Raw genomic sequence first — 27909 nt, 5'->3', positions numbered from 1 at the left:
TGGTGGTGTGTGCCTTAACTCTATGTATGTGTGGAGGGCTTAGATATAATCTTGATTTTTAGCCCTGTTGTGTTTATACATGTAATAACTTTTACTAAGGAAAGACTACTTCAATGCTGCGTTATTCTCAACAGAGCTGATCATCTCTGAATATTATTACTGGTATTAAATTGATGATCCATCATGGATGCCATCTTCTATAGTCAACATTACTCATTTCTGCCATGGGGCCACCAGTGTTTGATGTCTTTCCTTCACATGTACTTGATATGTCTTCAGGGAAGTTATTCAATAAACCCTTCATTCCATGATTTCACACAAATATGAATTTAAGCATGTTGTCTTCACTTTATGCCTGGGATGATATGTTGGCATTTCATTTCAGCATCAACACTCAACACACACCACAAAGACTGAGGGAAAAAAATGGTGTCACACGTTTGACATTTTCAGAAGCTGTTCCAGAGAGCATTTATTTTGTGGAAAAATGGAAACAGAGAAAGGCTTATAATGCTTAAATAGAAGTTGACAGGTATAGGACACATCATAGACCTGTTTATCACATGACACATCACTGAACAGTCTTATAAATATGTACATTGAATGGCATTGTGGCATGTGAAAATTAAGAATAATATATATGCAAAACGGATGAATGGAAGGGAAAGACCGAAGCAGTCAAACAACCAATCAGTGCAATTAGATTGCACTTGTTGATAATAATCCAAACAGATCATTTGAGAGAATTGACATTTCATAATATCCACAGTAAATATTTTGTTTACGGTGAAGATGAGGCAAACATTTTGAGCAATCTCTCAGATGGAAAGAGAAAAAAAAATCTTCAAATAGAAAAAAAAAAGAAAGAAAATCTTTGCTATTTTGCCATTACCTGGCATTACAATAGTCATGTGAAAGCTACAATATACAAACTTTGTGGTCTATACAAGTGTTCTTTCATTCGATTTGGTCTAGTCAATAGTTTTAATTTGTTGACATGTATAATACAGAAGAATGAATTAATCAAGATAAAAATTTGCATATGAATACAGGACGGATATTTATGCACATGTATATACACTTTATGTGGAAAGTTGAAATGAGCCAAAGTGAGTCTTGGCTCATATTTTCAATATTCACAACAGATCTATACAGGTTGCTATACATTTGCTTGTCTTAATACAAGCAACCTCGAAGGCCCCATAAACTGTCTTTTGCTTGGCATCATGGCCTGTGTATTGTTTTAGCAAACCATACACAAACATACTGTCAAGTTTCCTTCCGTTAGTTTGTTTAACAGGCACTCACATTCATATTCACAAAGGACAGCAAAAAATGGCATTTGTTGGAGCAAGGTGTGCAAGGGTGCTATAGAACAAATTTAAATCACCACATGACAGAATTATAAAACAACAGTAGCGTATTAAGGTGCTAGGCTGGACGGTCATGAATATGCATTAGTACTGACGTCAGTTATAGACGTGTATTGCACTTTGATGTCTTAAAAGTTGACTTCAATTTACAGACGAAATAAACCTCAATCCCACTTATAAAACACAAAAAAAAACATGGTGAAAATGATATCGAGACTTTGATCAGGTTTCGAACCCGTTTCTGTGACTCTGCGCCCAACCCACTGAGCTTTGCGAGATTCGCTGCCATGCTTGGGTTGTTTTGGATTCTTATAATGTTTTGTGTATCCCACGCGGAACTAATGCATTCGTGTTTTGGTGCGAATGTTGTATGCAATGCATGCAATCGACGGATTCGTGACGTCATCGTGTAATGTTTATTCACGACCGTCCAGCCTAGCACCTTAATACGCTACCTAAAACAATGAAATGGCTTGTAATCTGTTGTCCCACACACACACATTCCTGTTGGCAGCTTACAGGCCGCATGATCTCCCTCGTGTTTTGCACTTGTTGACATATCGGCTGGTTGTAAAATGTGAAGTATGGAGATTTTTAGCTACTTCCTGATCAATTCTTCATGGCGGCTCTTTGGAAGGTTTTTGTGAGATAACGCAATTTTTTGTTTTTGTATTTTGTCGACCGAAACACATTGGCCATCAGCAGCTGGGTGTAAGCCACTTGGCGTTGTACAAGAGAAATTTAGTGAAATAGAGGGACATGGGTAGAGATGTCACACATTCATTCTCTGTGCAGACTTGTGTTTAATTGTCCAATTCCACCAGCAATCTAGATTAACATCCAAAATCCACACACGTCCAACAATGATATCAATTACATTCACTGAGACAAAGGGAGGCAAATTGTACTGAAAGACAGAAGATTTATCACGTCTCCTCCCACTGAACAGTACAATTGTATGTCACCCATTCAAACAGTCCACAGCATATGGATTGCGTGCTGTCTTTATCTTGAGTGAGTGAAGGCGGTGGGAAGCTGAGAATGTCGGGCTAGTTTTTGGACAAAGTTAGTTACTTCCAAGTAATATCAAATTTGTGAATATGATAACTTCGAAAGCTCGATCTTTATCTTGGTAGAATATCACAGAAAGTAACAGCCAGCAGAGTACATTTGTGATAAGTTCTGAACTGTTTATATAAGTATGGCAATCAATTCAGTATACACTACAATGCAGTCAAAGTGTTGTGACAATTGCTCATGCAAATTATATGCTTCACAATAAGAGCTTGTGTCTGGTAACTGCGCCGTCAGAATGGCATCTGAAGTGATAAAGAAGTTAACGTGGGAAGACTGTAATGTTTGTGTCCAAATTTAGGAAACATCTGCTTCACACGCACCAAAAAAATGGTGAAACCCCTTGTCACTCAGCTACTAGATTTAATCATTTGATCTTTGAGACCCACTGAATGGTTCAGTATGCTGGTGGGAGTGTCTCTCTTCATTGCAGTTTTGATATATATATATATTATTTAATCAAATATATGCTTATGACCCTCCCCAGCCCCCATCTAATCTTCATTAACCTTTCTTATATTGCTCTCCATATTACAGTGGGATCATTGAATTTGAATCATCTATTCTCCTAGTAAAGGTATGTCTTCGCAGATGGGTTGCCTGTTTGGGGAAATATACTTGGTACCCTGTACTACTGTGGGCAGGTAATCAGTCCACCTGTGGGTTGTTTCTGAAGATGTATTCCGCCTGCAGAAAAGAAATGAAATAGGAAATGCCAAATCAGTCGCACGAGTCAATGCTGAGGACACACCCACACACACACACATACACACACATGAATGCTATTAAATAATAAACAAACACACACACACACACACACTCAAATTCATTCAGATTTGACTGCGGAGAAACAAGATACGATAAGGTTGGCGAAAAGATTCAAGATGTTCACTCTTGTGTCTCTGAGAAGTAGGAAATTGCTGTAAATACATATTTTAACAAACTTTATCATGTACATGCATTGTTTGGGCATGTACATAACCACAAGTCAAGAACCAATCATCTTACTGAAGTCTTTCAACATTGTGTGGTGGTTTTTTTTTTTTCAAAATGAGCTTTGGCTCTATTTTCTTGGAGAATTCAAAGCCCACTTGCAGAAATTTCACTGACACCTAACATCCCTTTTTCAGCCTTGTGTAAAAATTCCCTTGTTACTTTTTTTGTTAGTTTCCCACAAGAGGAAAAACACATCAGAAACGGTGATGATGTGGAAGAAAAAAAAAAAGGACACACTGAAAAATATACCATGGTTCACATTTCTAACCTCTGTACAGAAGGGGGCAAAGCATGTTTGTCTGCAATGTGTACAATCTTTGTACCTCGCGTGACATGATAAGTCTAGTGTCACTTTGTCTGCGATAGGAACTATCTCTCTCTCTTGTCTCTGCATGCTCACGGCCAAACACAAGAGCTGATATGGATAAGCCAGTGACCTTGACTGGTGAATGGCCGATTAAAGAAGACGCAGGGGTGGGGGGGGGGGGGGATACAGGGGAGTCTGATTGGAGATAATGCCTGCAATGGAAGGCACAGAGCCTTTTGATGTTAATGGAAAAGACAAAGTACAAAGGTTGCTGGAGGTACTGAGCCAGACTGTAGGCTGTATACTACCATCCTCCTCCCCCCCCCCCCCATTAAACACACACACACACACACACACACACACACACACACACACACACACCTCAACAGGGTCAAATGGAACAAAAGGTCCAGACAGGAGTAAACAAGGAGATAGGGGGCGCTCTATCATTCTGCGAGCTTAGAATTCTCACCAGATAGTCGATGGCATCGTCCGGCCGAACCTTGCAGCACTCAATCAGGCCCTGGGTGAGAGTAGGCATGACGTGCTTCATCAGGTAGTTCCTGAGGGGGATGGACTGGTTCTCCAGCAGCTCCTTCTCCTGACGCTTCACCTCCTCAAGGCGAGAGCTCTGGAGGACAATGGAGGCGAACAAAGGAAGATGAAGACATCACCATGGCAACCGTGTGCAAATAGAATGCATCTTTCTAATTTTTCTATCATGCATTGTAGGAGGAGAGTCGCATGACTTTCTCTCGTAAAGGGAACCTTTTCAATAATTCAGACAGTGGATACGATGTGAAGATGAAGTGGTAAGCATATTGCCCCTCCCCCTACATCTCACCCACTCTACTCCTCCAGCATGTATATTCTGCGTGCTTCTGCCTTGTGATGTACTGTCAATACTGGACCCTCACTATAGCATAGATCCCAGTCATTCCACTATCAGATCCTTCCACTTATAATAATTATTCTCACTTCTACCCCTATCAGGTTCCTCGGCTGAGACCACCAATTCATCCTACTTCTGCCAAACGCTATCAATAAGGTAACTTTCCTGGGCCCCATTTCATAAAGGATGTTAGGATAGCAACTCTTGCTGGAATGGCAACTTTCCATAGCAACAGCCAATCAGGAAGCTGAATTCTTATCATTACCACAATTGCCATTCCAGCAAGAGTTGCTATCATATAAACTTTTTATGAAAGGGGGCCCTGGAGATCATGAACACCTCTCACTGTCTTCTCCCGATCAGGCACCTCTTCCCAACACACCCGTTGCTCAATCTCCATCGTCGCACCTACCCACTCCCGCTGCCTCTACTCCTTGAGGACATCATCAATACCTCTCAACTTCTCCCTCCACTCTGATCAGGCACATCTTCCTGACACACCCACTGCTCCATCTCCCACCATCGTCACACCTACCCACTCCCGCTGCCTCTGCTTGAGGATATCATCAATACCTCTCATTCTCCCTCCACTCCTATCAGGCACTTCTTCCCGACACATCCACTGTTCTCTGTTCACCTACCCACTCCCGCTGCCTCTGCTCCTTGAGGACATCATCAATACCTCTCACTTCTCCTCTGATCAGGCACCTCTTCCTGACACACCCGCTGCTCAGTCTCAATCGTCCCACCTACCCATTCCCGCTGCCACTACTCCTTGAGGACATCATCAATACCTCTCACTTCTCACTCCACTCTGATGCGCCTCTTCCCTACACACCCGCTGCTCCATCTCCCACCATCAAACCTACCCATTCCCGCTGCCTCTGCTCCTTGAGGGCAGCCTCCTCTGCCTCCCGCCGCTCCACCTCCTCTCGCTCCTCCTGCTCCTTCTTGAGCCGCTTCTCCGTCTCCATCCGCTCCATCTCCTCCAGCTCCTCCTCCGTGGGGCCGTAGTTTCGGGGGTTGCCCATCACCTTCACCAGCTGGTCCATTAGGTTCTTGTTCTCTGCATCTGTCTCCTTGGTGATGTCTGAGAACAGGGTCCATACAATTCAGTCAACTACACATTCCTCAAAATGTAACTATTTAGCAACATTCACATACATGAAACATGACAGGCCTGGCATCAATCCTAGGTTTAACATTTTTTTTAAGGACAAATAAGTTGATGGGAAAAAATGTGTGACTATGATCCTCCTGATGTGATTATCATTCTATTTTGTTACAAACCTAGTAATAATTTGATAGGAAAGAAAACTGGGCCCTGTTTTATGAAGAGTTATAACTGATTATACAGTTGATTTCTACGGTTAGTCTATGGCAGCCTGTGTGGCAAGGAAATTTATAATCGATTATATCTTTTGATAAACCGAGGCCCAGATATATCAAGTCTGCCACCAAATTGACATCTGTACCACACACTGTGCACTTGGCCACTGAAAGAGAACTAAAAAGAGAGTGTTTCTTTTTCTCTCTCTCTCCTAACCAATGTTCACAATTAAAGGGGTCTTTGTTTGAGGTTATGAAAGAGTGTTTACTCTATGTGTGCTGCGTCTGGCTAAAAACAGCCAACAGTGGTTTCATCCTGGCGCAAGACCAAGAGGTCGCACTTGTTTTAACTCCATTTAAAGCTACATCTATTGACTAATCAGTTCCAATATGTACAGGAAATGGGGAAAAGGAAAATCTTCTAGTAGTTATGAAGTGTACATAAACATGTTTTCTTTTTTTTGGTTCTAATGTGAACAAGTAGACCAACATGGAAGACTAACTCATAAGAATTATCATGCAATCAAAGAGTATGAATTTTAAAAGTAAGATAATGTAATATCTGCAAATTAATCATGAGATATAATAATCTAGATTTCATCAAGTGATGAAAGTATAATTATCAATCCTATAATATATTTACAATATGATAATTCTTTTGTTTGTTCAAGTTGGTTGCTGTGGTTAGGTCCAATTTTGCTGTAGTTTTTTTTTACTGTTCTCTCCCCACCTCTCCAAAACTCCCACACCCTCCTCCCACTGAGGCCAGACATCTTACCGAGGTGTTCCGGGTGGATCTCCAGCTCGTCGAAGTAATTCAGCACCGTGGTGTCCTCCTCGTTCAGGGCACGGAACTCGGAGATGCGCCGGTCGAAGCCCTCCTCCGTGTTGTGGGTGTTGGCCACCACGCTCTCCGGCAGGTTCATGATGCGCTGCTTCAGGAACTCGTCGGTGCTCTCCAGCGAGATGACGAATTCGGGCATGGTGCTGCGGTCGTAGACGGGCATCTTCCCGTTGTCCTCCTGCTCCTCCTCTTCATCAACTGGAAAGGACGATGACAAAAAAAAATAAATAAATAAATAAAGAATTTTGCATAAACAGGAAATGTAATATATCATACCGTATCAGGGTAATTACCCCCCGAGGACAATTACCCCCTAGCTAAATATTGGTGAGTGCTAAGATGAGAGTAAAAATTAGGGTTAGGGCTAGGTTTAGGGTTAAACTTTGGGTTAGGGTTAGAATTAGGATTAGGGTCAGGGGAAGAAGGGTCTGGGGTAATTGCCCAGGGGGTAATTGCCCTAGACCCTATAATACATAGTAACTGAAGGTTCCTGCACTGCATTTCTTGCTTATCAACAAAACTGTATGATTTTGTTTTCCTGACATTCTGCAACTTTAACAATACAGTGCTACACATACAGTCAAACCTGTCTGTGGCAGCCAATGAAGGAAGATAAAAGAGTAGCCTTTATAGACAGGTGGCCACTGAGAACAGGTTTGACTATAGGTGTGGGACTGCATCATTAAAGTTGCAGAATGTCAGGAAATCTACATTTCTATAGTAGCCGCATACAGCAGGTGGCTGCTCTTGACAGGTGGCCGCTATGGCAGGTGTGCACTGTATATAAAATGAATATTTCTTCATTAATTACAATCCTATTCATTATTTTTTTTATTAAAGGTGCATGGTCCTGGTGTTTTAGTCAAATGCGTACGCGGGCGCACGGCGCAGGTTTCCTATAGAGACCTACGCTATCGACTCCTCTTTAGCGCTTACGCTTTGGCCCACTTCCCCGAGTCCGAAGAAGTCTGATTCACTGTAGTCAGTGGTCGGATCACAGTTCGGCTCATGATTTGGCTGAGGGGGATGACAGCTTTAGCAAACTTCTTTTGTGATGTCATAATAACAAGCTCATATGCACGCACCCTTGCATTACTACAGACTGCGTTATGCGCAGAGAAGACAACGAAGGCAACGTTACTTAGCAACACCTACGCACTTCACTCTTGAGGACAGCTCAACTTCGGTAATCTTCGTATCAATGCTAATGGTGATCGGCAGGATCATCAACAGCACCCTCTACACTACCGGGACTACGCCCCTTTAAACACTTTCATAAACTGTCTCACAACAAAAACTCAAAGCAACATACCGAGTTAGTAGTATATTGCAATGAGTTGTAACCCATCACATTCCTTGTTAGAGACTGAGAGACAGAGAGGGAGAGAAAGGGGGGGGGGGGGGGGAGGGGGAGATTAAAGAAAAAAAGGAGAGAAGTAGGGAGAAGACAATACTTACCAGCAAATAGTTCCTTGGCCTGCTCAATGGTCTTGGGAAAGCCATCCAGGATGAATCCCTGGTTCTGGCAAGGCATGGAGTGGAGCTTGTCCCGGTAGAACTGGATGATGTACTGCTCCTCAATGCGATCTGCACAACCAAGGAGAAATAGCCATAAGGATACCAATCCCTCGCTGATTTCAGTAGCAATAAGCAGGCAAGAAGATTTGTTGCAGAACTGTATCAGACCTTATCACTCCAGCTGAAATTAGTATTTTTTTCTACTACAGAGAAAAGGGCAAATTGGGTCTTTGCAAAAGAGTTTGACTACCAGCAGTCTTGACCCCTTAGTTTGAACAAGGAGGTTTTATACATGGAGTTCCAACTGACTGTAATTTATTCAAACAGTTGTCAGATTTCTATTGATGTACAAAAGAATTCCACAGGTGCACTTGTGCCTTTGATGATCGATGTTCCAAGCCGCCGTCTTGCTGAGCAATCTGAAGATTCATTTTGAACGTTGTCATAATGTTGGCCATATGTTGCTTATCTGTTTATTAAATGAAATGAAATTTCACTTAATAATAAAGCATGTAAAACAAAAGTCAATTCCGTTCAGAAATTTGCACAAAAGTGTAAATCAGAGCTGTATTATGTGAAAATGTCTAAAACTGTACCATCCTGGAAAGCTGGTTTTATCACTTTTCGACTTAATTTCCCCAAATGAAACTAACATGTAATAATCTTCAAGTATAATTCTTTATTGATAGATATATCAGATTAGTGCCCGCGTATGCCCAGTCGAGTAATTTTCATTTTCATTTCAGCATTTTTTCCTCAATTTCTGTTCGCGCATCCTCGTGTCTGTACCACCTAGCTCTTATAAGAAGGGATAGCGAAAAGTAATTACCATCACAAAGACATATCTTCCTTTGAAAGTGGCTGGTGATTATGCAATGAGACACTAGTCAATTGTCTTCGTTTTGGCGCAGCAGATCCTGTTTGGCACATGCTTCAAATATTTTTGAGCGGCGGCTTCGAACATAGTTCAAAGGGAATAACTCTGTTGTCACTCCATCTCTTCAACCTCCTTAGTTTTAATGGTAATGACACAGACACACATAAGACAAAAAGCACTTTGAATTTTCCCATGCTCCTGATTTCAATTCCTTCAGATAAGAAGATATTTTCTTTTCACTTTCCAGGCACAATTACAGACAATTCTTTTAAAAGCTGGTATAATGGTCATCAAGATAACATTTATAAAGTAAATCTGTGAAGAAAGAGCAGTCAGAGAGATACAAACTAATGAATACAGCATGTGTCAATTTGGGCTTACAAGTGATGTGTCTAAAAGCAAAATGTCATAAGAGAGAATGGGGAAAAAAAAAAAGAGGTCCAGGACCTGGACCACCATCTAGGACCAGATCTAGGACTGGTAGGACTGACCATTGTTACTCTGCTTGCTCTCCATGATGGCATCTAAGAGTTCCTGGTCCTCCTGAGCCTTTCCGTCATCATCCTCGTTCTCATCTCCATCAGCTCTGGCAGCGCTCTTTTCCTGCAGGCCAAATATATACAGTCCAGAAAATTACTTTTTGCTAGGGTGCTATTATAAGCTGCAAAACCCTCAATTTTCAGATATGATTGTTGGGGAAAAATCTAATGTTAAATTGATGTACAGTCTTGAAGCACAGCGCATGAAATGATATGACAGCATAAATATTATACAAATGACAGACACAATGATATTAAACAAAAACATGCAGAGGATCTGGCAACAATGGACTGAAACACAAACAAATTATTGTGACAACTTTTATCATGTCATTGTCAACAAACGAAAAAATAAATGCACACCAACAAGGCTATTTTATAGATTCTAACACTAATACCTCTTGTTTACTATTTTTCCCCTTGCATCTGAAACATGCCAATACTTTTGTAGAGAAATCTGCCGAATACTTGGCAGCATAACAGACATATCAAGTAAAGGCAGACTATTTTCTCAGTTCATACAGCCTCCATTCAAGACACTGCCTATTCTTTCATCTATTCATGATTTGTGCATATTCATGATTTCCTAACTGATAGGCAGTTCAAACTTATTTCAACTCAAAATTTGCAGTGCATATCAGGACAAATGTGTCACTCCTGCAACCAGAGGGCAGTGTAAAACTATGGAGCATCACTCTAGAATGACCAAGAGTATAGGCCTACTAGTAATGCTATGTATGTATGAATGAATGAATGTATGTATGTATGTATGTATGTATGTATGTATGTATGTACATACATACTTATACCTATCTATCTATCTATCTATCTATCTATCTATCTATCTATCTACCTCTCTCTATCTATCTACCTCTATCTATCTATCTATCTATCTATCTATCTATCTATCTATCTATCTATCTATAATGTTCAGATCTCCAACAGTGGGCCTCAAACTTTACCAATGCCTCAATGGCCTCATCGATGACATCCTTGATCTTGATGTGGTGCAGCTTGTAGTGCTTGCAGAGAGCGGCCACCACCGAGGTCTTGCCACTGGCCGGTGGACCCAGGACACAGGCCCTCATGGGCTGCGGGACAAGACAAGACAATATTTGTCAGATATCAAGTCCTATTGGCTACTTTCAAATGGTTGCATTGCTAACTCATATCCTGAGTACAAAAAAAAAATTATCGTCTGAAGAATTAAAATATTACACTGCTTTTCATTACCATTCCTCATTTTCAAAGAAATTCATCACCACCTCTAAATGAGAGATTATCCCAAGTGATCCTGTGGCATGCTATGAATTTTTCCTTCATATGCTGTGTTAAGAGAGCTCTCACAATCTGCATAGGAACAGTTGGACAAAATTTGATGGGAGAGGAAAGTATTATCCAGTAATATTGCACAGAGTCATAGTAAAATCAACATTCTGTAGCTAATAAAATTCACATGGTCCAAATCAAAAATCAGTTTAGGCAAAGTCCTGCAGGCCCAAAGCATTTTCACTTGCTCCCAATACAACACTACATTTCTATTTTGATGTATGAAGCATCCATCATTTCCAAATTATCATCTGGAAATTTTTCCAAAAACATGCATTTTTCTCTCCATGGAAATATCCTTTTTATTCAGACTGCATTAACTGATGATGAGATTGAAAATAAAACATGCAAAATGTCAGACACTATTCAGTATAGCAACTTTGCAAGGACAGAAAAATGATGGAACATACTACTCATCACCATTTATCACTTTATAAAGTAAACTCTTCTAAACTTTTGTTGTGGTTGTTGGTTTTTTTTTTTTTCACTTTTGTATTACGGTAATGCTGCTTGAAGCAGATCTTAACTATTATTCCTTGTCACTGTGTGCCTAATCACTCCTGTGCACTACAAATGCAAAGTGGCTACAGATGTCTGTATATATAGCTACCAGTAGTTTCCTGGTGGTCTTGTATTCCTTGATGATGTCCGGGATGCTCTCGATGATGCCTCGCTCAGCAACCCAACGAATGTTCATGTTCTCCCGGATGTACACCCCGTCCATCCTGAGGTCGACCAGGAGCATGTCAAATTCCGTTTGCTGGACAGACAAGTGAGAGAATGATGACAGGGATCGAAGCATCAAATGTGATGTTTAACTTTATCAATCTGGCAGACTTTCCTACATGCAAGTGTCAAGATATTTGAACACTACTGAGATGAACTGAAACTGGTCCCAATGGAAGACCAAGCGGCACAAGAAAAGTGCAGCTGATTATGGGCTATAATCCTACATTCTATTCTTTTTTGTATATTGATGATAAGTGTCATACTCTTCATTTGCTATGTATGTTTCATTTTTATATGCATGTATCATTTTCCTTGTACCTTATGTCTTTTATATCTGTATGTATGTTTATGATGGAAATAAGCAAAGAAACAAATGTAATGAAGTTACAGATAATACAGGCTCTGCTGATCTTCTATACTAGTTCAATTTCAGTCTCTATTATGCTGCTAAAAACACTTCAAGTCTTTCTCTACTAAAATCCCAGATTCACAGCGACAAAGTTGTCATAAAGTTCAAAGTGTAGACTAGGATGGACACAGTCATTGAGATATGGAACTATTGCCTCTATGGTAATGTAATTAACTGTGATGAGCAAACTTACCGAGAGACTCTTGCTGAGTAAGGCATCCTCCTTGGTGATGTATTTAATCTTGCCATTGCCAAGATTCTGGCTGACACACTGCAATGAGAACACATTCAGTTTGTGAAAACACAAATACTCAAATACCAATCTATTTGTTGTTGTGTGTTCGCAAATGTATCACAAATGTGAGACAAACATTTACCCCAACATCAAAATAATCATGATTAAGGTGTGGCTATTGATATAGAAGAGGATTACATTTCCACTCTTCCAAGAAATGTAGCTACAACATCCACTACTAAATGCAGATTTGTTCAAACACCAGACACAAACCCTAGCTAAATCTGCAACAGTTTGACATACTCTAATGTAGATTTAGAATCATCGGAGTAGAATGACGACCATGTGCAGCTAACAGATTTGCTCAACTGAATAAGAAAATGCAATAACAAACACAAAAATGTGTTCACATTAATAGAACATGTGAATTAAGTTGACCTAGATCTTAATCCATCCCAGAGGACTTGATACCAGAAGGTTTGTAGCAAGTCAATCTGTTTAACTTGACTCAAAGAAATGGTCAGAGAGGGGGGCTACTTTCAAGATGTTTGGAGACTATATGTCAGCTTAGTGTGACACAAATCAATTTCAATTCCCAGCATCATACACATGCTTAAGAGAGATCATATTGAAGTATGTCTTCATCAAATGTGACTTTGATAGGAGACATGCCTCTGTTCTTATAGAATCTGCATACCTTGACGATTTCTTCAAGAGAGCTCTGGGAGTCATCAACGGCAACCAGGTATCTTGTCTTGGGCCGACTGTCTGCAATGTTCTGGATCACTCTGCATGAAGAACAGAGCAGTCACAATAGACTTCATATGACAAATTAACAGGCCTATATTACTACACAAAAATTATGAGATTTTGCACTAAAAGCACACTCGGTCAAACAAAATCGTAATACTGCATTTTCAAATTTTGGTTCTTCTCTTAGTCATAACTATAATTACTTTTGCTGCATTATCACGACTACTGCCGATTCTAATTCTGATGACATCATTACCATCATCAACCTCATTACCACCCTCACCATCATTATCATCACCGTCACCATCGCCTTCATCATTTCCATTGTCATCACCATCACCCGCACCACCAACACCACCTTCACAACCACCACCATCAACACCGTCACAACCACCACCACAACCACCACCATCAACACCATAACGACCACCACCACCAACACCATCACCAACATCATCATGATCACCATCACCAGCATTGTAAAAACCATCATGATCATCATCACCACCAACACCATCATCAGCATAATTCCAATCACTCACCCAGCTAGATCCTTGATGTGAATTGTGGGAAGGATGTTCATTCCATTTCCAAAGCACTGAAGGGCCTCTGCCTCACCATGCCAAGCAGTCTAGTGGGAAGAAATGGGGAGTGGACACATCATAAATCCATTAAGTCCCATGAACCACTTGTGTGATGTAGTATCTTTTCATTTATCCTTGGTAATTTCTACTATTCATCATTAGAGTTTCATAAGGTAGAGTACAAAATTCTTTTTTCAATCAAGCCCTTTGTTCAATAATCAAACATACAATCATTTATTTCAGTTGCACAATTTTCAAAACATCTGAATTGAAATATGAATAAGTGATTATGAAATTGGCAACACATTTTCGATAGCTAAAGGCTGTGTTTTCAACCAAATTAGCATTTATTTGTTAAAATTTCTTGCTGGTTTTGTGCAGATTTGATAAATTTCACCAGTTCTAAACAATCTTCTTCTAGCATAGAATACTGTATACTTTTAACTGGGACAAGAAGCTCATTTGATAGGGCTGAGTACAATTAAATTACTTGATCATTTTCCAAGATTTGTCGAAGTCAATATAATTTGCAACAAAAAGGAAAAGTGTTTGGTGTTGATTGCACATTTACTAGCCTGACAGCAATATAACGTAAAATTCAACACTTCTAAAAATAAAAAACAGAAATCATAAAGTAAGTGACTTCAGAATTTACACACAATATTTAAATTTGCATATTTCCTCTTTGATGTATAACTTTTTCATTGCAAAGTTTTATCAACAATAAAACCTGTAAACAGAAAAAGTGATCTTTCCATCTGATTAAATAAACATTTTTAAAACTTTTTAATTATTATTATTATTATTTTTTTTTTTGGGGGGGGGGGGGGGGGGAAAGGGGTAATACAGTAATACAAATGTAGCTAGATGCATGATATAAATCTTCTGATTTTTTTCCCCCCTAAATCAACTATTCTTTAAAAAGCTAAAGGTTTTCCTAATTAACCTGTAACCTGGATCTACCGCTCTTGCCTGCATGATTGAATGCAGGTTGGCTCACTTTCACATAATTTCATTTCCAAATGCCACAAGGTCTTTTCCGCCAATCCATCTTGAAGGAACATTTGTCATATAGCAGATGTTGCCCACTGTCCCATTGATTTCACATCAAGAGGGGACAAATGCTCTCATTTCTTAATGGTGAAAGTAACAATTTGGGGCACCCATTGCTGCATGACAAATGTTCGACTGACAAACTTATTAAAAAATGGAAAAAAAAATATATAAATAAAACACAGTGATTACTAAATTCACCATACCTTGAAAAGGTAATGAAACATGTTCTCCCCTGCTCCGTATGTGAGGCCAGCTGCCACGACGTAGGTCACAAACTTGGCTTTGTTCTGGAGAAAGGGAAAAACAGACAGACAGACAGACAGACAGACAGACAGAGAGAGATAGATAGAAGAAGAGAGAGATGGAGAGAAAGAAACAGACAGACAGGAGCAGAAGGCAACAAAATGAGAGTAAAAAAAAAAAGAAAAAAAAAAACAAGCAAAAGAGGAAGAGATAAAGAGAGAGATAAGGCAAAACTATCAGTCACCAGTGATATTTCTTCCGTATACTGCTGACCATGTACATTCTTTAATGTCATAAACTGGTATACTGGCAAATTTCACATCTGACCTAAACCACTAGTTCCTCTAAACTTTGTATGTGTAGTTTACTGATAAATAGAATTGATGTGATGTGTTGATATTGAATTTAAACAAATTGAATGCACTTTATTAAATCATCAATCAAATAATCAGAAGAGAACGCCCCACATGTGCTCTTCCCCGGGATATTGATTTCATGTGAAAAAGTATTCATGAAGGAATGTGATCCGATATTTCGCAAGAGTGACTTGAATGAGAATTTGCACATGAGGGAAGGTGCCAGATATCATTCAGCTATGCAGCAGCTGCATGGCATTTCTCCTTCATTATGTGAAATCTGCTGAGCTCACATGGCATGTAGCATTTGATACAATTTATATAACAATCCATAGCAGTGACCTTGTATTTCACACTGCCCAAGTGAATATACAATGTACAGTATACATGCTGTACAAAATGTAAGTGCAGCTCTTAATCAACCAATGAGAGCAATAGGGACAAAATAAAAACAAAAGTTTATTCTGTACAGATTCTGGAATGGGGTCAAGAGCAATCACCATGTATGTTTTCCCACACAATGCAACACTCTTGTATGATAAGGACAGAAATTGCTGCAATATAGTAGAGCAACCAAGAATGTATAAGTGTTCATCTATTATCATGGCAGAATGTTGCTTTACTCTTCTACTTATCCACCACATTCACTTGAATATTCTTCCAGACTATAAGAAACTCCACTTAGATTTCAGAAAGTTTGGACTTAAAATCCATTCTTATCTTTGATCAATCATCTCCTAAGATCAGGTTGTTTTGCCCTCTTATATTATTATCTAGTGGATCGCTCATCTCCCTTTAAGATGATTGACCAGATAATTGATAATTATGCGCTAATCACCACTTTATCAGTGTCAACATCATACTCATACATCGTCAGAAAGAAAGAGACAGCACCGTACAAACAATACAAAAAGCTTGACAGCTAATGACAGTGCCAACCATTCAGGCCAGTTGGGAAGTCAGCAGATTTGCCAAGAGAGGAAATGAAAAATAAAACAAGAAAAGTCAAAAACACCTGCCAACAGTAGCAGTACTCATGATGTGGAAATCACCTTGGCACTAATACAGAACAGGGTGAGAGTGTCAGCCTATGCAGGGGCAAGCCTCAATGTGCCAGCACATGGGGCTCCCAGCAACACACCTTAAAGGCCTATACTGATTTCCTAGACCTTTCTACTGCTGTCACACACAAAAAAAGAAGGACTGCGCTTTTTAATAACAAAGACATAATTATTCTAATGATAATCACATGCTGTGGGTGAAACTTCCTCAATGCAGGGAACACAGAACCTTCATGACCAGATATCCTTAATGTATCACAATAAGGTATTGTACAATATTACACTTTCACTACATGTCTCCATTGAGGAAAAATATATAAACATTGCACAAATAAAAATTCAAAAGTGATAAACGAACAGAAAATTTTGACGACACGTACGGGTCAGTCTCCACATTTGTACCATCATGGCACCATAATTGGATGGTGCAAAATATCATACTTTTACTACTTTGTGCTTGGTCTCTTCAAATTACAATGCATTCACAAACTTCTAAACGATAAACAGAAAGAGAAGATTGACAATACCTAAGTCTAAATCTCTACACTGAACAGCAAACCAATTACATAAGACAAATTTCGAGAAATGATAAAGTGTCATGAAATCAAATAAATGCAGGAAATTCCCTATAAAATAAATACTTAAACAACTGCATTAGACATATGCTTTATCAGACCCATGTGCCATAAATTGCATGTTCACGAGTGTTCTGGAAATTGATGTTTCCTTTTCACAGAGAGTTACGTGCATCTAACGTGGATATATTCACAGAGTTCAGGCAATGTGACGGCAAGTTTTACCTCCTGTATCCTAATTAACACGTCAAATTGATGTTTCCTCTTCTACCCCCGAAAGAGCAGGCCAACATTCTTTTGCACAATCACTGCACTTTGCTTTACGCAACGGTATTAACATGACCTCAAACTGACCGTTCCATTCAGGATTTGCTATCTCTATGTGGGTGCCGCGCCGCCCTTTAATGGAGTGTGGCGGAGAAGTTGAGATATTACTCATAAGTTTGACGGCACGTGGCCACTGCCTCCCTCGCTCACCATTCAGCCACTTGGAGAAAAGGGGACAACTTTTTGCCATAACCGCACGTCACTGGCAGATCGCTGAATGTTTGTGTGGCTTTCTCATCGGCACAGAAGGCATGCAAGGAACGGAACTCTGGGGGCAATAATCTCTCTTACATGCTGGTCACTATGGAACCTGCCAACATACTTGATACTGCACTGAGTTATATGTAAGTGCTCTATTTAGATGGTTAAGAAACTTTCATTGAGGGTCAAATGTGTTTCTGTTCCAATAGTTCCCTTCCAAACATAGATGTGTTTACAAGTTACGTGTGAACATGTATTCTCATTTGTTTTGCAGTTTGTCTGCTTACTGTATGTTAATTCCACATTTTGCATCTGTTTTTGCTTGTTATCTTTTCCTGTTTGACAATTTCCCTACATGACTTTGGCACCGAAAGGTCAAACTCAGGATGTTATCAATTTGTTGCTGCTCTTATCTGCACGGACCTATGAAAAGATAACAAATCGATTCAAACACAGATGTAGTACATATACACACATGTATATAAACATATATACTAATTCAAATCTACAGCTAGAGCTTTTCCTCCAGGTTTTTTTTTTTTTTAATATATATTTTTTTTTTCACTGTTCATTATTTTGGAATTCATTTAACATGCTTTCTCAGCTATTTGGGAAAAAAAAGTTTGGGGATTTTTGTTTGTTTGTTTTGTCTTGTTTTGTTTTGTTTTTTTTGCTATCACCTGAGCAATATTGTATACAAGTTAGCAAATTTTCCTGTCACGGTGGCTCAGCAATCAGAAAAATAAAGGGCATAAGAAACTCAAAAGCAAATCTAAGATCGTACACTCCTAAAAAGAGACATGTATCATATCCTCTCCATGTAACTTTTTTTTTGCAGTCATATTTCTAATTTCATTATGTATGCATGAGACGTCAAGGAAACATTACTAAATCAGCAACAACACAGGTCTTTGTGTGTGTGTGCACACGCTTTGGGGGGAATTAGTCTGTAATACTTATCGTTACAACACACGTCAGCTTTTCTTTCATAGGCAAATTTATGCCTCGTTGATACCATTTGCAGTTTTGCTTTTGGTCAAAATTGGACCATACGACATCGCAATCATATACCCACTTTCTGTACGTTACATGCGTGTCCTGCTGCCAGCCTCAAGTTTTGTTGTTGATGATGTTGTTGTTCTGGTCATTTTTACTGTTGTTTTTGTTGTTGTTGTCTTATCCTGCTCTTTACAAACAGAGCACAGGGTTCATTTTTCATTTATATGTGTAGTGAGGGAATGACTCTCCAATGCACAATATGTTTGGAAGAATATGTTTAATACCCTTTCACTAACCACTGCTAAGAACGACAGACTCATGCACACACATCACTTTCACACTGCTGGAAAAATGATCACCCCCACCCCCCCCCCCCCCCCGACATTGTGAATCTTTGTCTCAGACATGCAAGCAAGTCACTTTCAAAAGCCCTCAGTGACCTCCCTGCATGCATTAAACAACTGCCTTCACACTCACTGTTTTGCCGAGTTTGATCACAAGCTTCTCAGCGCTGATGTGTCCCTTGAAGTTGGGGTGTGGCTTGCGTCTCCTGTAATCCTCTTCAGTGAAGGGGATCTCTGGATCATCCTGGAGTGGTTGAAGAAGAAGAACAAAAAAGAATAAGTGGGATCTCTATCTATGAGATCAAAAAGATGCCCTCTAGATAGGAAAGGACTGTCCTGATAGCTTGTCGGCAAATTGGAATCATTGTCAATGCTGACTTTGAAGGCCAAAGTGGAAATGCGTGAAAAATCATTCTATGATTTATTTCTATTTCATTGTAAAGACAAGCTAAAGATCTACGTTATTTATGCAAATGTTATCATACAGGCTCAGGGACACGGTATACAGGTGCTTTCTCATACAAAAAAGTTCGTGCATAGTCCAATGGAATGTTCCATGAAATAAAAATGAGGGCTTCAATGCACTGCACAAAATACTCATCACAACTGTGGCTTACTCCTATTCATACTGCCATGGCAACAATTACAAACTCTGATAGTAGAATGGCTGCTGCCCTGGGCATTAACCTCTGGCCACCCATTAGTCGTATAAGGTGTGGGCTTGCTCTGACCTCCTGTTCAAAATCGTGCATCTATTGTAAAGGTTGAATATGTTTGCAAATCATCCCACGGGTCTTGAACAGAAACACTTTTAGAAGGGAATCAAACAACTTTAAATGTCTGAACTTTCACTTTACTTAAGAGTTAAATGAGTACCTATCCACATAGTTCTTGTGTTACATTGAGGTATATTGGAAATCAACTTTAAGCTATTTAATAGAATAATGGAAATCTTGACGAGTACTACAATGTAAACAATTCCTTAACTTGCTCTGCATTTGAGCGGAAATTTGATGCCTAACCTCATTCAACCAATTACACTGCCATTGTGGGATGATAGTGCTTTCAGAGAAGGAATTGCAACCCTCAAAACCTTGATCTTATTGCAAGAATGCATGCCATTGTCTTTGAAAATACTGTTTTTTCCTCTAGCTAATAGAATAAAATAACATCAACGGAGACAATGATAGGCAGCTCTCAGACTTACTGGGTCCACAGGTTTACTTTTGGCCCATGTCAACACAGTAGAAACAAGGATGAACATTTTTGGCGTTTCAAAGCGATCCAGCTCGGCGTGTAATGCTGTGTGAGAAGACATGAAGAAAAGACACAAAATGTCATGCAGCATTAAAACTACATTGAAGGTTTTGTGGAGAGATACAATGTACAATTTGCAGATCAAAGGGGTCATTCATCTCAATCACAGTCTATGTTAAGCCATCACTCATGGTTCATCATTTTTATTCATAAATGGAATAAATGACATACCACGCACATGTTGAAAAACAACAGCCCTTGGTTGAATCTTGTTGTCAGTTTAACATAAATGTACAAAACGAAATGGAGTGTGTTGCACAGTGACTTGACTAGTCTGATATTTGAATTATAAAAATACGTAAATAAGAATAAATTGCTGTAGAAGCAGATTTGCAAAATCATGGGAAATTTAATCATATTTGCTGTTTGACACAGGAATCAAGAAATGATAACATCAGTTTGAGGTTTAGGAGATTTATTCATCTATTTTTGGCAAGAACGATGCAGAAAAGGATTGTGGAGTAATGCTCAGGACATGAAAATTAATATCACTGCTTCAGTATAAGCCTTCATTACAATAGTAACATAGTGCAATACAAATGGGTAGAAATCAAACAATGCCTCAAGCAATCTTACCCGACACTGCCCAGCTGGCTTCATCTATCTGATCGACATCCATTGTGATGTCATAGATGACCACATCACACTCTGTAAGATGTTCCAACATCTGCTCCTTCTCCTCAACCTAAATTGGTTTCACAAGGGTAAAAAAAAAATACTGTGTGATAATATGGAACCAAACTGGTGATGGTCGTAGAAGTATCCTGTGTGCTAGATGATGTACTTTACTTCTCCTCATCTAAAGTGTTTTGTGGGAACTTTGGCTGCACCTAAAACCACTTGTTTGTGGTAGTCGCAAAAGTATTCCACATTCATTGGTAAAAGCCACCCCAATTGAAGTACGGTTCTATCGTCAACTTGTGCATGTATCGTCATCCACTCTTCCAATATCAGGCAAACATATATATATATATACATATATATATATCTATATATATATATATATATATATATATATATATATATATATATATATATATATATATAGAAGAAAGAGTCTCAAGTACGCCATGGATCCAACGATTACACAAAAATTTTATTACAAAATTTTCGGTCTGCCTCAGACCTTCGTCAGTGCAAAGACAATGATGGACAATGATAAACATGAATCATAACAACAATGCTATGCGCGTCATGCATAGCATTGTTGAGATTTCATTGAGATTTCACTTTCTACCATACCCCCATACGTATCAGCGCTCTCCTTGACAACGCAGCTCCAGGGCAACGCACTACGCGCATGACGCGCATAGCATTGTTGTTATGATTCATGTTTATCATTGTCCATCATTGTCTTTGCACTGACGAAGGTCTGAGGCAGACTGAAAATTTTGTAATAAAATTTTTGTGTAATCGTTGGATCCATGGCGTACTTGAGACTCTTTCTTCTAATAATTACAACATTCGAAGTCCAACACGTGGAAAATTCCAAGATGAACATATATATATATATATATATATATATATATATATATATATATATATATACTCGATCTATAGTAGTTGTATGTTACGATTGTTTGGTCATATGGTTCATACGATTAGTTAACCTTGCTTGCCAATGTGTATATCACTGTATATATGTTTAGCAGGTATAGACTCTTTTATATACATCATTGTAATATATCACAAACATGTATTCTTTGATATTGTAATGACCACATCTTGTATTTATGTGTTGTACTCTCATACCCCGGAATAGGGTCGGAAGAGTCAATAAAATCTAAATCTAAATCTAAATCTGTACTAAATGAAGTACTCTCAGAGATAACAATGGTACATGGCACACATGGGCAAACATCGACAAGCATGCACAAATGCTAAAAGTGAAATCACACAATGCATATGGCTACCACTAACCAGGCCGAAGAAGATGCATTCTTTTTCTAAACTGCATGGACCAATCAATCTAGGATTCATCTCTGATACCAAAAGTATTTAGTACTGCAGCTAGACAAAAACAAACAAACAAACAAACAAACAAACAAACAAACAAACATTTTGTGTTACCTGGAGAACCTCCTGCACCCAGTCCGGTTTCTCACCGTCCTTGTTCTTGAGGGTGCCGCTGACTTTCCACACGCCCTCCTTGGGTGGCAGCTGGTCACTCCTGACCGAGGCCGAGTCTTCCTCCTCATCCCTCTCCTCTAGGGAGGCACCGACGACACACTGTGACAGGAACTGCAAACAAGTAGGGAAAAGGAGCACAGAAATGGTGTGGTGATTAACTTGTAGATACTTGAGTTTCCAAAAAGCTCTAGCTAAAAATTTACTCATATGGTTTTGATTTATGAATATTGGGATAAAATTTAAAAATTGCCCAAACCAGAGAGCTCGAGTAGAATTTTGTTGAAAATTATCACACAGTGTACTCAGACATTGTTTTGTAAAAAAATCAAATAATAATAATTTAAAAAAAAAAATTCTTGACAGAAATCTGTAGACGATTAAATAAAAACATGAATAATTTAAAAAATAAAGACATATAAATAAAGGCATGTGTTGTACTAATTGTATGGCAAACATACGAATCAAGAAACTTTTTAGTGAATGAACAAGTCTGTATCATCAACAACCTGTGATGAAGATCCCTGACCGTTTCACTCTTGATTCAGCATAATGCTGGAAAGCAGGAAAAAAAAATCTTTAAAATAAAAAGCTAGGGAAAAGTCAAGGAAACTGTAAACCTTTAAACATCAGTTTGTCATTTACACCATACCAGTAGTAAATATTATATCATGACGGCAAATCAACAACTATTTAGTGTACCTACCACGCCTTACCTTATAATAATAATAATAATAATAATAATAAGGTCTTATTTACCCAGGGTAGCCTCTTCAGTGTTGCCACTGTTCTACCAGAGGGCCCTGCTATTATTATTACCCTAGCATTGCCAGGTACCCATTTATACACCTGGGTCGAGAGGGACATAGTGGGTAAAAACATCTTGTCCAAGGACGTAAGCACTGGGCGGGATTCGAACTCGGGTCCTCCGATCGGGAGTCGGGAGTCTTATCCACTATACCACAGCTCCCACTGACCTTAGATGTCATCTTGTCAGATTCAGCACAGTTAATGTGTATACTTTTCTCCATTGCGGGAATTCAATTTAACTTTTTGAGACCTCCAGTCTCCAATAGTTTACCATAGATATTTCATTCCTCTTGTTTTTTAAGGGTGAAAATGACATGTAGGTTTGAAACATTGCATTTCATTGTTCCCGCTAGGCATTTCCTGAATATCAGCTGGGCACTGTCATTTCAAATAGTAGGAATACCTACCCCATTTGTACTGCTGTGTCAAAAAGATGCCAGCAATTACTGAAACCCCCATATCCTCTCATGGAATATATCTTATATAAAAGGCAACGTTGTACACTGGCACTGGTTTCAGGAATGACCACATTTATTGGTCCGACATGACCACAGAAAAAATATAGTTGTCAGGGCCAGTTGAAAAAAGAACAGGTCCTGTGCAGGGAAGATAAAAGACAATCACATGGACTGTCATGGTTCAACAAACAAGTTGTAAGAAAGTGATTGCATAATTTTTCTGTTTGGAAATGTTGAGCCAATTTTGCATTTTTTGTCTTCAACATTTGTTAGCCAAAACGTTAGCCCAGTGCAGTGGAGGGCGAATTTCTGTAACGGGACTAGATGTCTAAATTTACTCATTTTGCCTAAACAGACAATAAAGTACGGTAACGTACTTTGCATCGTTGTAATCTATTTCTTCTCATGAATGATAACTTAAAATCGAAAAATTTCTTCAATTTGAAGACTTTTGTTCTACCAGTGAAGTTGAAGTATTGACAACAGGCTTCGGGTAACATTTGGTTCTGCCAATAGTCCCTTTCTGCTCGAATTGATGACTTAATGTGACTCGGTCGAGAGGAACCTAAGAGAGCTACATACACTGAATTGACGGCCAGTGCATGCGCAAACAGACATCTTATCCGGTCAATGGATTTGAAATTTGTGCGCATGCGCTGGCCGTCAATTCAGTGTAGCCTTCCAGGTTCCTCTCGACAGAGTCACATTAAGTCATCAATTCGAACAGAAAGGGACTATCATATTGGCAGAACCAAACGTTGTCCGAAGCCTGTTGTCAATACTTCAACTTCACTGGCAAGTCTTCAAATTGAGGAAATTTTTCGATTTTAAGTTGATATTTATCCGCGATACTACCCTGTCATGATCCTGAATGCTACAGTCCGCAGCCCCATTACGCTACGCTATACAGTAGGGGCTGCTGATCGCAGTTAGCGAGAGGCCTAGGCTACGCGGGCCCTAGGTTACACTCACCTCCGGGGTCTTCCATTGTAATTTTACAGTTGTAAGTTTAATTTATAGTCTACTAGTATGGTTGAGGGGTCTAGATATCGCGCACGAAAATTTGTGATGCTCTTATAATAGAAATTATTCCACAATCGTACCTGAATTTCTCAATAAATATCACGAAAATGCAGAAAAATCACCTCCCAGAATCTCCTGATGATACGATGACGGAATAGTGCGCTGTCGCCATTTGTATGTCGGACTTAATTTTATGCGTTCAATTTCTCGGGGTATGTAAAGGTCGCGCAGCTGCCCTATGTAGTTTCATGCGTGAAAGTGTCTGCCCCTCTCTGCGGCTGTACCGTGCTTCGGCTTTCGTAGATATTACAAACGATCGATCGAACAAATTACGAATTCTATCGCCTACGATCATACGAACGAGACAAGCGAGACGACACGTCTAGGCTACAACATCCTTAAAAAAAGATGTTAAGCTAAGGTAGGTAAATTATAAGGTAAAAAATAGGAAATTTAGTGAAAAATTTGTTCCAAAAAAATGGAAATTTAGTGAAAAGTTTGTTTGAAATCAAAATTTCTTACCTGCTTCCTTCTCATGTTTAGCGGTTGTCAGATATGTTTATTCCATGGGCGTATCGGCAAATTTTGCTCTTTAGTCCTACGCGTAATATTGCTTGCTATACGCAGTTACGCTATGCGCGATCATTAAGTCCCTGCGCGAGACCTAGTACCCTTACTATAATACTGTACTGGGGCCCCAGGGGGGCTTCCCTTGGCACGGGGCCTTGCGTTCGGATATTGGTCGCAGTTAGGCAAAGCTTTATGGTGAGCAATCTTTTGCTCATGCTGCTCCCATACTGTGGAACGCTGTTTTGTGTTATATAAAAGAAGCTCCCACAGTGTTAAAGTTTAAAACTGCTCTCAAGACATAGGCCTATCTGTTCAAAAAGTTCTAGAGTAAAATATCCCGTTTGCAGCAGTTTAAGCATTGTTAAGAGATTTTCCAACTTGTAAACAAATCAGGCAAATTATTTTCCACCATTTCATATATCATAGACAAGATTATTCATTAACGCAATTGTTTTCATGAAAGAAATTTACCACTGACCAACGCAGTTTTCATGATTTACCAGGGCAAAACCCGGCACAATTTTCGCCGATAAGGGCGATATGCGACATAGTATTTCTGCTTGCGGCACGATGTACAATCCCTATGCAATACGCGCGTGCTCCGCGATCTTTAGCTGAACGCCTTCACATGTCTCGCGAACATTGCGTAAGCGCCAATTCCCATTGCGAAAGCACATGAAAATAGCGTGCGCACATGCATTGGCCGCAAACAAGATCGCACTTCTGGCGGTGTTGTTGATGTCTTTCTCGTGTTTTTCTCATTTTTTTCGATGGTAACATCCACTTTCTGAAAAAAATGGCGGCCCACATCGGCTCGCGAAAATTCTATTTTACGTGAGGATATGTTTTCAAAATCCATGAACATCGAAAAAAAGAAAAAAAATCCAGTTTCTTGGACCATTGTTTCTTAACTGTTATGTTAAGAAGTACCGAAAATTTCATTTTGGATGCGATATGTTGTCATTTAGGTGAGAAAATTTCACTTTCGTCAGAGATCGTGCCCATTTTATCGGTTGGTTTTTGTTGATTGCTAGTGTGTTAGTATATGTGTAGTGTGCATGTAACAGTGCAATGCTGTGTTTAGCTGTATATTACCGTGTATGTTGTACCTGCCGCGAACGGCTGCACGGCCGCTTACTGACGCAGTTACTCTATTATGAATGAGTTTGGTTTTGCATTTATGGTTCATACATTGTAACATGTCCTCTTTCTACTTTCATCCCTCTCCCTTAAAGCGCATAGAGACACCACGGTAGTGATTAGCGCTATATAAGCACTGTGTTATTATTATTATTTTACACAGATGTTAGCCCGACCAGCATGCAGCATGACCAGACGCTGTGCGAAGCACTAGTCTATACAGCGACTGGGCTGTGTAACAGTTACACAAATGTTAGTGTGTGGGTCTATCACATCGCCCCTTCGTTCACTTGACAATTGTAAAACTCGCTATGGTAAACATTAACATCCTAATCATACTTACCTTTGAAATAGCCTTCCCGGCATACGTGTCGACATGGTTGATGAAGACACGTTTACTTCCAGTATTACCTTGGGTATCTGATTCGGATTCTGCCATTTTGCTTGAATATTATACTGGAATATGCACAAGCAAAATTTCTGGTTGTGTCTCTATTTATGCGTCGCTAAGGAAAGTTTGGTAGAGTGTCGTGTGGTGATCGAAGAGGGCGCTGTGCATCTTTACCATAGCACACGTTCTCGGGAGTCCGAGGGAGAATACTCGTAGCACCTCTTCAAAGCTGGTCTAGGACAATAACCCCCTGGGCAATTACCCCAGACCATTCCCCTGACCCTAATCCTAATCCTGAACCTAATCCTAACCCTAGCCCAAACGCTAAACGTAAACCTAACCCTAACCCTAATCTTTACTCTAACCTTATTACTGTAACCTTAGCCGCATGGTAATTGCCCTGGTACGCTTCTAAGCAACTATTTAATATTGCTATACTTTTACATTAAAAAAAAATAATAATAATAATAAAAAAAATAAAAAAAAAACTAGGAAAGAAGTCTCTTTTTTTGGGGGGTTCAGGACAATTACCCCCTGGGCAATTAATGCGGACCCTTCCCCTTCCCCTGTCATAATCTTAATTTTGAGCCTATAATCCTAAACCTAACCCGAACTCTAACCCTAACCCTAACCCTAATCTTTACTCTAACCTCATCAATAACCAGTATTTAGACAGGGGTATTTGCCCTGATAAGATTTTTCCCTTCTTTTTCCTTTCATGAGTCTAATATCAGGATGTCCTAATAAATACACATGTTATGTAAATTTTCAATTATTATTTCGACGCAGAATCCCAAAGAAGAACAGCGGTATTTTGTTAGCGCAGCTGAATGATCTGTCTCTGTTGTTCATAAATAACTTGTTTTCTATTAGTTTAAAAGCTGCATTGTTATTTTCATAATTTGTAAGTTGCATTGTCGTTTTACCTCATGTTGGCATAAAACGACGACAGCAGTTACTAGTAGATTTCGATTCAATTAGTCTTTGAAATGTGGTCATGACGCACTGCGTACAGCCACTGCACAAGGTGAAACAACGACTAAAATCAATGTATTATATCCTTTGAAATGACATGAGCTGCAAGCTGAAAATATTGTTGCAACACTCTCTTGATACTTCTCCT

At 39.3% G+C, this 27909-nt stretch overlaps 1 protein-coding gene across 1 annotated transcript; it reads right to left on the bottom strand.

Annotated features, from left to right (window-relative positions):
• Positions 1-449: 449 nt before the first annotated feature.
• On the bottom strand, positions 450-26877 carry LOC140235075 (adenylate kinase 7-like). The gene is made up of 17 exons (XM_072315115.1): positions 26739-26877; positions 22338-22508; positions 20844-20952; positions 20158-20252; positions 19084-19194; positions 15048-15131; positions 13747-13835; positions 13149-13239; positions 12410-12487; positions 11689-11838; positions 10712-10840; positions 9702-9813; positions 8274-8402; positions 6750-7013; positions 5512-5732; positions 4223-4381; positions 450-3134 (listed from the first exon to the last, which is right to left on the bottom strand). Exons 1-17 carry the CDS (start codon positions 26832-26834, stop codon positions 3096-3098), a joined length of 2127 nt encoding a protein of 708 aa, XP_072171216.1. The 5' UTR covers positions 26835-26877; the 3' UTR covers positions 450-3095.
• Positions 26878-27909: the final 1032 nt, after the last annotated feature.

This window comes from Diadema setosum, chromosome 1 (genome assembly GCF_964275005.1).
Source record: "Diadema setosum chromosome 1, eeDiaSeto1, whole genome shotgun sequence".
NCBI classification, from domain to species: Eukaryota; Metazoa; Echinodermata; class Echinoidea; order Diadematoida; family Diadematidae; genus Diadema; species Diadema setosum.
The sequence above is the reverse complement of the archived record's forward strand: the minus strand, read 5'-3'. Positions and strand labels throughout refer to the sequence as shown.

What these genes read in the sequence shown, in the direction of transcription:
- LOC140235075 (XM_072315115.1), bottom strand. Translation starts at nt 26,834, where the DNA reads ATGGCAGAATCCGAATCAGATACCCAAGGTAATACTGGAAGTAAACGT. An exon ending in AGACCACCAGGAAACTACTG is followed by an intron (nt 10,841 to 11,688) that starts GTAGCTATATAT and finishes CTTGTCCCGCAG; the next exon opens with CCCATGAGGGCCTGTGTCCT. An exon ending in ATGAGGCCATTGAGGCATTG is followed by an intron (nt 9,814 to 10,711) that starts GTAAAGTTTGAG and finishes TTTGGCCTGCAG; the next exon opens with GAAAAGAGCGCTGCCAGAGC.